We start from the raw sequence: 12,970 nt of genomic DNA, 5'->3' as shown, positions 1-12,970 counted from the left end.
TAAGAACACATATGTAATACCTTAATCAATAAAGAAAAAAAAAGAATTTCAGATGCTAGAATGACTAGAAGCTGTTATTTTACATAAATGTGTCCAATCTAATAAGGTCCTATCCTCTTAGTTCACAAAGCAACTTTATTTTCAATACACTTGCTGCTGTGAGACAAAGTTGGGTCATGATGTCCTATGGTAACTGGATGTTTGCCCTAATTAAAAGATAATAAATCCAAATATAGGGACATTTCTGTACAGTTTAAAAACAGAAGTTCTGCCCACCTTGATCAACTTGTTTTCTGAATACCTTTAGTTGTTGGCATAGTGGGGAAGATGGAGACGGAAAGGCAGCAGTTATAAATTATTTTGGTTGGTTTTTATTAAAATGATTTTTCTTTCTTGTAGAGAGAGATTCTAAAATAAAAAACCATTCAAACTTCTGGGATCTCTCTTACCCATACAATCAGGACAAACACAGTAGGGCCAACCAAAAGTACCAGTCCCTTAAAGAATAATGTATAGTCCCCATGTGCAAGAGGTGGGTCACTCTGAAACAGGCTAGAGAATGCTAGAAATGCTTTATCAATACCATCTCTACATGACTCATTTCTTTAAAATTAGCTTTCAAACATCAACCTATCAGGACCGAGACTGCCCCATCTACAGAATCAGTGGAATTGCATATTATATCCTTATCCCATTACTCATCCCTCAGTTATGCTAAGCAGCAAGCTACATAAACATCTGACAGCATCAACAACATACAGGTTTAATTATTTTCCCAATTTGCATTTATATCAGTGAACAAATTGGAAGGTATCAAAGTATGGCACTGAAGACATAATACATATTCAGCAGCCTGTCTTCCATTTTTGAATCCTGGTTTAAAATTGGCTAAGTAAAGGCATATACACCTCCATTTGAATTGGAGATTTGCAGTAACACATGCATATAAGGAAAGGAGGGAGTTCGGAAGAGGGAAGGAGGAAAGAAGAAAAGAAGGGAGAGACCAGAAAAGACAGGGAGGAAAAGAGAAAAGAAACAGGAAAGAAGGTATGGTCTGAAGGTGACATTACTATACAAAGGAGGTGACAAATGACAACTGAACCTGCTTCCGCAAGCAGAAACTTTCTAAGGTTATCATTGAAGATACAAAAACGGTTCATGAGAGTTTTCATCTGTTGCTGTTTTCACTTATCATACTAAAAACCTACAAAACCCTAGGCCTTGGTCTGTCCAAGAAAGATAGTACCAGAAAGAGAAAGATGTGACCCGCTCAAGGGTTGTGCTCTGCTTGGAGCTCTGCACTGCAGTCCATGAATCCACAGTATTTTGGTCAGATCTGGTCTGTTTCCTCACACGTACTCATAGAGTCTTAGAGCTAATCTTTCATATCAGAATATTATATCAACCATTCTTGTTTTTCGTTTTTCAAATTTTTTCATTTACTCAAAGGGCAGGAAAGATGAGAAAACAGAAGAAAATGGAAAGATTTAGAGGGGAACATGAAAGGAAAGTATTCTCTTTTCCAATAAATCCACCCTAGAAAAGGTATAACAAGACTTTGAGAAAGAGTGCTGATTCATGGACTTCCCTTAATTTTTTTTTTTATTTCTATGAAATGCATTTAAGGACATCAATGTACTAAAACATTTGGTCTGTGAAATAGCGGAATCATTAGCACCAAAAGGAGTCATGAGCTTGTATATATCATTAAAACAATAAATGTTAACTCTTGGTCATGGGTAAAGGTTTTTTCCATCTTTACATCCCAAAGTTCTTGAAAGTGCCTGTAGACAAGAGAAATAACACTTCAGAATCTCCATGGGGTCATCGACACGCACCACAGAGACAGTACTTGGCCTTCCCAGTTTTGGTTTATCTGGTGGACAAGAAAACCAAGGTCCCCAGAAGCCCTAAAGAACAGCCCCCACATGCACCCACTGGTGTGCAGGAGGGATTCCCCTGGACTGTGTTCAGGAATGCGCTTTTGCTTGCTTTTTTAAAAAAACAAAAGCAACATGCTCTGCAGGTCATGGAGCGCCTAGTGCAATCGTCTCCTTGCTCTGACTCCAGACTGCAAAAGGATGAAACATTTTATGTTCTGCTAATCCCGGCCTGTGGACTACGCCCTTGGCCTGCCATGCTTTGTAAACTCAGGAGTCAGAAGGTCTGAGAGCGGGAGCCATCATCGTCGCCAGATCTCCCCAGCAATTTGTGGCCCGTTGGGACAGCTGATGATTCCTCTTGCTTCTCCTTGCCTCGGCCTTTAGTTGAAGTTACAACAAGTCAAATAGTTGATGCTTTTCCCTTCTCCAGGTAAGGGTGATGATACACTGTTCACAAGTGTGTTCTGCCTGGCTTCCCTGATGAGGCGACACGCCAAGTCAAGGAAGAGTTTCTCCACGTTATCCGATTCCTTGGCTGAGGTCTCCAGATAATACATGTCCTGGGCTTCTGAGAATTCTTCAGCTCTCTGCTGGGAGACCTCTCTCCTTTCAGCCAGATCAATCTTGTTGCCTAAAACAGTGGTAAAATCACAGACGGAATCATCATTTGACTTTTTGCAGGCTCGGAAACAGCAAAATTCAATTCCATATCTGAAGTCAAACCAGACAGATGGGCTTGGTAAAGCCAAGTAATGGGAGTATAATTACTGGAATGTTTATTTTAAAATACCAGTGCCATATGTAATGGCAAAGAACTGGAAACAGCCCAAATGTCCATCATTTAGGCTCTGGCTAAATGCACTATAACAGACCCGTAGTTATTTGTCACTGTGAAAAGCAATAAAGAACGTGTCTATATGCTGCCAGGTGAGACACTAGGATATATTGTTAAATGAATAAAGCAAAGTAGAAAAAAGTGTATATAACATACAACTGTATATCTAAGAACAAGGATGAAAAATATATACACAGCCCTAACCGGTTTGGCTCAGTGGATGGAGCGTCAGCCTGCGGACTCAAGGGTCCTGGGTTCGATTCCAGTCAGGGGCATGTACCTTGGTTGGGGACACATCCCCAGTAGGGAGTGTGCAGGAGGCAGCTGATCAATGTTTCTCTCTCATTGATGTTTCTAACTCTCTATCCCTCTCCCTTTCTCTCTGTAAAAAATCAATAAAATATATTAAAAAAATATATATACACAGTTTGTTTGCTTATTTTTAATGGGACAATAAACCATAATCTTAATTTTAAAGATAATGATTACCCATTAAAGGAATAAGGTTAATAAGCCTGGCCAGTGTGGCTCAGTGGTTGAGCGTTGACCTATGAACCAGGAGGTCAATTCCTGGCCGGGGGTTGCAGGAGGGAGCCAATCAATGATTCTCTCTCATCATTGATGTTTCTATCTCTCTCTCCCTCTCCCTTCCTCTCTGAAATAAATAAAACAATATATTTTTTAAAGGGGTAGGGAGGGATAGGAATGAGAACTCTCTAAATATACCTTATTTTATAGATTTGACTCATAATTTTATAAATGTTTTACATAATTATGTAATTAATGATAACTATACAATTAACATGGAATTAAATTTAAAAAGCAATTCCTAAAATTGAAAGCAAAATTAAACAAGTGAGCCTGTTTATCCTGAAGCAGCACAACCACACAGAGAAACAATTTCATGTGAGTTTAAGAGACCGTGATTTAACTATGCATCCCTAGTCACAGATACCCCAAGAACAAAAAGAACTGAAGGAAAGAAATCTTAAATTCTTGCAGTAATCATCTTGTCAGCAGTAGTACAGGCATTGTTATTCTGAGGCTGCTATGTTTGTTGGGGATAAAGCAAGCGAGTGATTATGCAGGTGTCACTGGGACAGGGATTTTTGGCATGAGAAAAAGGAAATACAGATGTAAGATTAACAAGGTTAAGTAAAATTTCTGAAGTTCTAAATTATACATGGAAGTATCCACATGAACAATTCATGGTGTACTTTATCCTTCCAACAATTTACCTGCAACTGAAATAGGTGCCCTTGACTGGGAATCGAACCCCAGACCCTTTGGTCTGCAGGCCGGTGCTCTAACCATTGCTCAACCGACCTGGGCTTAATGGATGTATTTGTTACCATAGAAAATCATGGGTTTTTTCCTTTCCCCCCGATACTAAACAGAGGTTTACTCTCCTACAAAATGAAATAAACTGCAGAATTTCCCTCAGTAGATTCTTTCAGAAAATTAAGAATTTCTGAAGTCAGCATAAATGCAAGAAGGGACAAAATTAGCCACAGTCCATTTTTTAGGCAAAAAACAATTGCTTCAATAATGAATTCCTTATCAACTTAAGAGATACATTTTACTTCTAGACCAGCAGTTTCATGATCTCGTAATTAGATTTAAAATAATGTTTAGCAGCCCACATAACTTCATGGCAGTCTTATCTTCTTCCCTAGAGCCTACAATGATAGAAAAATCAATCAGCAATATTTTCTACTTTACTTTCCTAAACCATCACCATGGGATAGGACTTATTTAATTTTCTCTTCAATTGCAGAACTGAATGCTGGCTGACTGCTTGAATTATATAGCTGTAGATTATATTCTTGGAAGGTACCAAGATACAAGCTTTATGTGATTATACATTCTCTGATGCCCAAAAATAAATTTCCCTCCTCATTAGTCCTTACTTACCCACTAGCACAGTGATGACCTTGTTGCTGGCATATTGTTCTATTTCCCGCAGCCACTCAGGAAGGCAACGGAAGGATTCCTCACAGGTTATGTCATAGGTGAGGATCAAGGCATTGGCGCTTCGGTAATAACTCTGAGTAATGGACCGAAATCTCTCCTGACCTGCTGTGTCCCAGATCTGAAGCTGTAAAGGCATACAAGGATCAGGTTGGAGAAGCAGAAAAGAAAGAAAGCATTGCTTGACTTTAGTTTAGAAGTGGAAATACCTTCACCCAAATAATTTCATTGTTATTTTCAGCCCTAACAAAAAAAGCACTTATAATTTTTTTTTTTTTATCTGTTGTGTGTGTCTGGTTAGGGATAGGGGTTTGTTTGGTTTTTTGTTGTTTTGTGTGTGTGTGTGTTTTCTTTGTTAGATTATTTAAAAGTTTCCCCTTTATTCTTTTTTTTAAAATATATTTTTATTTATTTCAGAAAGGAAGGGAGAGGGAGAGAGACAGAAACATCAATGATGAGAGAGAATAACTGATTGGCTGCCTCCTGCATGCCCCCTAATGGGGATCAAGCATGCAACCTGGGCATGTGCCCTTGACGGAATCGAACCCAGGACCCGTTAGTCCATAGGCCAATGCTCTATCCACTGAGCCAAACTAGCCAGGGCCCCTTCATTCTTTTTTTCTTTTCTTTTCTTTTTTATTGAATTTATTGGAGTGACATTGGTTCATGAAAGCATACAGGTTTCAAGTGTACAACTCAACAAAGTATCATCTGCACAATGCACCATGCACCCATCACCCAAGCAAAGTCTCTTTCCATCTCCATTTCCCCTCACCCTTTGCCCACCTCCACCTGCACCTACCTCTGCCCCTGTTGGCTATCACCACACTGTTGTCTGTGTCTACAAGCATGTATTATGTGTCAAGCTCCATTTCAAGCACTTTACATGTAATAACTCACTCAATCCTCACAATGACTATGAGGTAGGTACTTTAACTGTATCCAATGCTCACATGACGCACAAAGACATTAATTAACTTGCTCAACATCTCACAGCCAGTATGTTCCTGAGCCAATTCCACCCGGCAGTTTGGTCCCAGAGTCCCTGCTCTTAACCACAATGCAATATTTAAGAGGCAGGATACAGGGAGAGCTGTCATTCAGTCAGCAATTGGAGAGGGAGAAAATCCAACTTCACCACCTTTTCCAGTTCAAAGTTCAAATGAATGTATTAAGGTATTATCTTTGTTCATGAAAACAGGAACGGTGCCACGGCAGACAAAAATAATAATTTTCTTCCACCACTTTTAAGCTCTGTGACCTTGAGCAAGTCACTTAGTCTCTTTTGGCTTCAGCAGTTTCTTTATAAAAAGAGGTTAATAAACCTGCTGAAAGTGCACATTTTCTGAAGTCATCTATCAGTTCTATGGCCTAATAAAATAACCAAAAAAGAAAGGCAAAACACTTCTCCCTTCTCCCCGAATTTCCCTGCACAGAACAGAAGATACTGAAAGACAACTGTCCTCCAGAGAGCCCACTGAGTCAGAACAAATCAGAAGACCTTGAGAAATAACAATGATAATCTTCCCTTCTAATTGCATAAACTTCACACGTCGAGAAATGCAGTTTCACCCGCTATAAACAGAACATCATTTCCTCAGAGAAGGCCTCTGGCACCCTCGGATGAGGCAGGCTCCCCATCCCCAGCCCCATATTCTCTCCTGCAACCTACCCTATAATTCTCACGGCACCTGACACATTTGAACCATTCACTTATCTGTAATAATTTGTTTATCAGCTGTTTGCCTCACTAAACTGAAATCTTCATGAGGGAGAAGCCAGGGTCCATTTCACTCACAGTTTTCCCTGCACCAAACAGCGTGTCTGGCAAATAATAGTGTTCAGCTTTTTACGAAGATGGCGCCGAAAGCTAAGAAGGAAGCCCCTGCCCCTCCCAAAGCCGAAGCCAAAGCAAAGGCTTTGAAAGCAAAGAAAGCAATGTTGAAAGGCGTCCACAGCCACACAAAAAAGAAGATCCGCACATCACCCACGTTCCGACGGCCAAAGACACTAAGGCTCCGGAGGCAGCCTAAATATCCTCGGAAGAGCGCGCCCAGGAGAAACAAGCTTGCCCACTACACCATCACCAAATTCCCCGACTACCGAGTCAGCCATGAAGAAGATAGAAGACAATAATACACTAGTGTTCATGTGGACGTCAAGGCCAACAAGCACCAGATCAAACAGGCTGTGAAGAAGCTCTATGACATGAAGTGGCCAAGGTCAACACCCTGATCAGGCCTGATGGAGAGAAGAAGGCATATGTTCGACTGGCTCCTGACTATGATGCGTTGGATGTTGCCAACAAAATTGGAATCATCTAAACCGAGTCCAGCTACCTAATTCTAAATATAAAAATTTTACACTGTAAAAAACAAAAAAAGAGTGTGCAAATATGAATCAATGCTCTGGCCTAATCCTCACAGCAATCCAGTGGGTTAGGTAGGTTCATGCCTCCCCTTCCTGAAAAGGAAACTCCACCTCCTAATGGTTACTCACAAAGCTGGGACTCAGACCGCAGGCCTTCTCGTTCCCAGCTGAGGACTCACTTCATACCACTGTGCTGTTTGCTCCCAGAGACTGATTTACATGGGCATCGGCATCCAGAGAGGCTGAGGCAGGTGGCGTCACCCACTGCTCACACCAGTTTAGCCGAGGAAACTGCATGGCCGGTAGCCCCTGCCACCAATCAGTGGCACAAAGGCTCTCTGATTTGGAGTTGCAGCTGCTCTGTGACAGTGTACATGGAAGTGTGTGCATGTGGAAGGCGACCATACAGATGTTCTGGCTTTTGCCAGGACAAAGGTTATTTCTCCCCTGCCCCAAACGTACAGACATGGTTCCCCTCTGCCAGGATCTTAGAACAACAGACTATTGTTTTAGTGACTCATTGAGCCTCTAAAAACACTTGTGATGGGATCTAACACTGTCAGTCATTAGAAAGCAGTGTGTTCTGATGACTGGCACATCTTGAGAACAGCCTCAAGGATTAAAGCCATTGAAATATTTCCTAAAAGTGTAATTGCATTGCCTTGCCAAGATGCTTTCTCATAGGAGGCTATTCATTTCTAGCCTGACAGTTGATTCTTGAGGATATCCATATTCCATTGCCTTTATCTTTTAGTTCAGTTTCGCCACTCTCTCTGCAATTCATTTGTTCCTTCTCAGCATTTATAGCTCATTAATATGTGCAGGGCACTGTACTAAGCACTGGGAAGATACAAAGATGAATAAAACACAACCCCTGATCTCAAAGAGCTCACAGTCTGTAGGAAAGATAAACACAATATTAACTAACCATAATAAATAACATATGAGATGTCCTTTTAAAGAGGCACCAGCAGGAGAAAGTGCCTCCTAGCGTTAGTCTCACGCCAGTCTGTTCTCATTGCCACAGCCAAGGGCTAACCACTCCCACCTCCGGCATGGGGCCAGGCTGCTTACACCTCTGTTGCCTCACCATCACAATAACCTACTGCAATCATTGGTTTACTAGTGTGTCTCCTTACTAGACTGAGTTCTTTAAGGGCAAGGACTGTCTCTTACTTTATACCCCAGTGCCTTCCTAACACAGTACGTGGTACACGGTGGACACATTTGAGTAATGGCTAGTGACAAAGGATTGTGGAATCACAAAGGAAGGGTTAATTTTGTGTAGGATATTAAAGATGTTTTCATAGATAAAATGTTTGACCTAGGTGATAGGAAGTTACTAGGGAGCAAGGTGTTTTACCTAACACAGTGCTTGGAACAAAGCATCTACTATAACAGAGGACGGATAAATAAATGGATAGATGGTGGTCGAATAAGCAAATATATGTGCATGCTTTCAAGGCTTTCCTTTCTATGCAAAATACACCTGATTAGAGGGGGGGGGAAAAGTCTATTACTATAATTAATCTCCTAAAGTTAAAATGTGGTAGACTAGCTTAGAGTTTTACTTATTACGTATCCTATATAATAAAAGCGTAATATGCAAATTGACCAAACAGCAGAACGACCAGTCAGCGGGGGGCAGGGCCAGCAAACAGGCTGCACCAGGCCAGCCAAGGAGCTTGCCAGCAGGGAGAGGGAGGGAACAGTGATGCAGGGGGAGGAGGGGTGAGGGGGTGGCGGCAACCATCCGTGGTGAATGGACGATTGGGGGGCCTGCCCAGTCGCCTCCCACAGAGGGAGGCCACCAGTACAGCTGCAGTGGGGTGATGGGGCCAGCCCTGGGCTGATCCCACAGAGAAAGGCCGGGCGGAGGCCTCAGCGGGGTGATGGGGGCGGTGCCGTTCCCTGATTCTGATGGGCCTGCCAGGTTGCCTCCCACAGAGGGAGGCCAGACTGTGGCTTAAGCCATCAGTAGGACATCCCCTGAGGACTCCTGGACTGTGAAAGGGTGCAGGCCGAGCTGAGGGACTCACCCCTCCCCCAGTGCACAAATTTTTGTGCACCGGGCCTCTAGTTTATTTATGATAGACTAAAAAAGATCAATGGATAGGAGAAAATTCTGTATGCTTTAGTTATATTTTCTGTGCAAGGTCACCTTCATTAATGCAGAGCACCTTAAGAAAAGGGCCTCTTCCTCAGTTTTGCCTTTACTGGCTTGGCACTTAACTTAATATGTGTAAGAACCTTTCTAAAACGTTTTTATTTTCTGTCTTCAATCCTGGGAGCCATTCTAGAAAGAATGAGACTTATGGAGGAGCATGGGGGGTGATGAGAAGTCAGGAGAGAAACCTCGGTTCTGGTCCTGCCCTGCCACTCGTGGATTTGGTGCCGTTTCTGTTTCCCAGAGCCCCAGCTCTCCATCACTAATGTATTTGGTGTAAATGTCTGCAGTGAGGAGACACTTGGGGGAGTCACTGCTGGATGAGACACTGGAGAGCTTCTGTCCCCCACTCAGGAGCCTCATCCTCACACTCCTCTGTGTGTCTCTGGAATGCTGCAGGAGCACCCTGGAGCCTCTCTGCCCTTCCCCAAGCATTTGAGGGCAGGAATGCAGGTGCACACGAGAGAAGGATGCAAATGACGGGGACTCAAACTTGGAGTGCTTGGGTTGGGATCTAGCTGGGCTGATGCCACGGTTTTCACTGTGCAGCTGCTGCCGGGGCTGTGGAATCTTTCCATGGGCCTCAGCTCTGAAGACCTGACAGTGGAATTTCACTAACTCTAAGGAGCAAGTCTCTCTACCTTCCTTCCATGTGATTCATCTCATTTCAACCTTTCCATCACCTTCTTTCTTTCCTTGCTCCAAGGTGACAAGCTTATTCTGTCTTTCTTCCCCTCTTCTTTCATGGCAGGGGAGACCCCGGGGAGGCAGTGGGGTGATTCAGATCCTGCCTATCTCCTACCTCCCTTCCTAACTGTGAAGCCACAGATAAATAAGTCACTCAGCCTCTCTGAAATCTAAAAAATGAAGGTAATTTACTATATTTGCTTCACAACAGTTATATTAAGGATTAAGTCAAATAGGACGACACACGCAGAATCACCAAGCAAAGGGACTGACACATACTGGGCACTTGATAGGCACCATCTCCCTTCTCCTGTTGTTGACAGCATAGTTCTCACAGGTACCGAACTATCCAGAGGCCACAAAGGGGAAGGGAGAGGTCATGCATCCCTCCTGAACCCCTCATAGTATCTCTCCCTTGCTAGGAACAGGGGGATGATGGGTGACAGGAAATGATCCATGCGACTGAATGACCCATACATAACCAGTGTAGGCATCCACTGGCTCTTCATAGGCTGCTGTTCAGAAGAGGTAGCACCACCTCCTGGCCTATCTCAGGAGAGAGATCCCAACAAGAAATGTCTGCCTTGTTTTTTAGCATCACCTCTGACATGACGAAGACAGCACAAACTTGCCTTAGCCCTTCTTTCTCTGTCTTCCCATCTGTAAATGCATCATCTACAGCCCCTTCCTGCTCCCATAAAGGGAATGAGCTCTGTTGGGAAATAAGCTGTCATGACTGAGTATATTATTTTCAATGAGGGTTTCAATTAGGAGATACAACAAATGTTATGAAAACACCATTTCCTCTCACATAGCACAATAAAAGCCTTATTGAACACTTAGCATCTTACCTTTACTTTTTCACCATTTATCTCCACGGTCTTAATCATAAAATCAACTCCAATTGTGGCTCCTTGGCCTGGGGGGAAAAGACCCTAAAGAAGAAATAATGGGAAATAATAATTAAGCAAATCTTACAATTACATAAAATTTTCCCACTTCCCCCACCACCAGTCCCTTCCTTTGGGTGAGTTAACCAGCAGAAAAAAGAACCCTAGTTAGTGTCCTGGGAGCCCTGTTTCATTTAACTTCGCATGAATGTGTGTTTGGAAGGAAAGAGAAAAGAGGGAGGAAAAGGGAGAGAGAAATTCTGAAAGAAAAAAAAGAAATGGAAAGGGGGACAAATAAGGGAGAAGAAGACAGAGGATGAAGGGAGAGAACTGGGAAAGGGCAGAGGTGGGGGATCTGGTTTCAAAAAATGAAACAAAAATATCAGACACAAGGCTAAGATTGAGTTGCATTGAGCCACTGGGATGAGATCAGGATTGTTAGGGGGAAGGCAAAATGGGTGGGTTCTCTAAAAGAGGTAAAATCAAGGAAGATTCAAACTAGTTCTCAATCTAGGGCATGGACATTCATGGGAGTGGACAACAATCAGAGAAACAACAGGAACGCAGTATGAGAAAAATGAACAAGACAATGAAGCTTTTGGATTTCCCCCTGCCCTCAGGGTGATAACCATATTATTGCATGAGATCAGGGCCAATGATACTGGGAAGATAACTGAAGAAACCAGTCATTCAGGGAGAAAGACCAGTAGAAGTAGCACTAAGCCCGTGGAGGTAACAGCCTAGGATCTCTGTTGACTTCAGGCAAACTAGTTACCTAATCTGGGCCTCAAATCCAGTGAGTTTGAGGCTGATGTAAGCATTTCAAAACAAACAAAAATAAAGGTTTATCGCAAACTGGAAGCTACACTAGATTCTGTCAAAATCACGTGTGTAACGTAATTGACTGTTACATAATATTCCTGTAAGCTTAGGGAGGAAGTTCTATCAAGAAAGAACACTTCACCTAGTTTCTCTTCCCTCGTCACTTACATTCCAGAATTTCCAGAAATTAAAGTAAAATGGATTTTATTGGCTCTGGCATATAAGATTGGGCCATCTTTAATTAAATCCATTCCTTAACAAGAGAAAGCTTTAATTAATGTTTAATCTTAAAAGACTGAGCTTCAAAACAACAGAAAATGTTCCATTGCATGTCTGCAAAAGATGCAAACATAAACATTCATAACTTTACTTACAAATATTGAATCAATTTTCTTCTATTTTGGTTTGGCTCAAACACGAGGCTGCCAAGCTTCAAGTTTACAGCTCCAGCTGTTTTGCAGTCTAACAAATGCCACAAAATAAAACAAATCCTTTCCAATGTCTCCTCCCCTCACTTTGCTCCCCAACTCCTCCTGCCTCAGAAACAGCTGAATCCAATTCATTTTAACTGTCTACTAAATAACAAAACCACACATAATCCTGTCTATGAAATATGAACCTTAAGGGGGAGCTAAGGGACTGGAAGGGGTAAAAAGTACACAGAAATGAAAAATAAGGGGTGATGTGCTTACTGGTAAAAATCTGTTAAAAAATGGAAGTGTTTTTACCTCTAATGACAAAGTTTATGCTTTTAAAAAGAAATGCAAGGTCAAATGGGAGCGATCCCACTTCTAGGAATATATCCCAAGAAACCAGAAACACCAATCAGAAAGGATATGTGCACCCATATGTTCATAGCAGCACAATTCACCATAGCTAAGATCTGGAAACAGCCTAAGTGCCCATCAGTAGATGAATGGATTAGAAAACTGTGGTACATCTACACGATGGAATACTATGCTGCTGTAAAAAAGAAGGAACTCTTACAATTTGCAACGGCATGGATGGAGCTGGAGAGCATTATGCTAAGTGAAATAAGCCAGTCAATGAAGGAAAAATACCACATGATCTCACTCATTCATGGATAATAAAGACCATTACAAACTTTTGAACAATAATAGATACAGAGGCAGAGCTGCCTCAAACTGATTGTCAAACTGCAGCGGGAAGGCCAGAGAGGGTTGGGGGGCAGAAGGGAGGGGAGTAAGAGATCAACCGAAGGACTTGTATGCATGCATATAAGCATAACCAATGGACATAAGACACTGCGGGGTAGGGGAGGCCAGGGGATTGTCAAGGGCGGAGATAAAAAAGGACACATATATAATACCCTTTGTAATACTTT

General features: G+C 42.2%; 1 protein-coding gene and 1 pseudogene across 8 annotated transcripts in view; one reads left to right on the top strand and one right to left on the bottom strand.

Annotated features, from left to right (window-relative positions):
• Positions 1–749: 749 nt before the first annotated feature.
• RAB30 (RAB30, member RAS oncogene family) overlaps positions 750–12,970 on the bottom strand; it is a 77,891-nt gene continuing 65,670 nt past the window's right edge. For all 8 annotated transcript variants that reach the window (XM_005884824.2, XM_005884823.2, XM_005884825.2 and 5 more), the window contains 3 exons: positions 10,765–10,848; positions 4,633–4,816; positions 750–2,514 (listed from right to left, as the gene is read on the bottom strand). In XM_005884824.2, the coding sequence (XP_005884886.1) occupies positions 2,264–2,514; positions 4,633–4,816; positions 10,765–10,848 (519 nt within the window). In that variant the 3' untranslated portion in view covers positions 750–2,263. The remainder of the gene's footprint in view (positions 2,515–4,632; positions 4,817–10,764; positions 10,849–12,970) is intronic.
• On the top strand, positions 6,154–7,064 carry LOC106724519 (annotated as a pseudogene).

The sequence above is a fragment of the Myotis brandtii genome, unplaced genomic scaffold (genome assembly GCF_000412655.1).
Source record: "Myotis brandtii unplaced genomic scaffold, ASM41265v1 scaffold86, whole genome shotgun sequence".
NCBI lineage: Eukaryota > Metazoa > Chordata > Mammalia > Chiroptera > Vespertilionidae > Myotis > Myotis brandtii.
The sequence above is the reverse complement of the archived record's forward strand: the minus strand, read 5'-3'. Positions and strand labels throughout refer to the sequence as shown.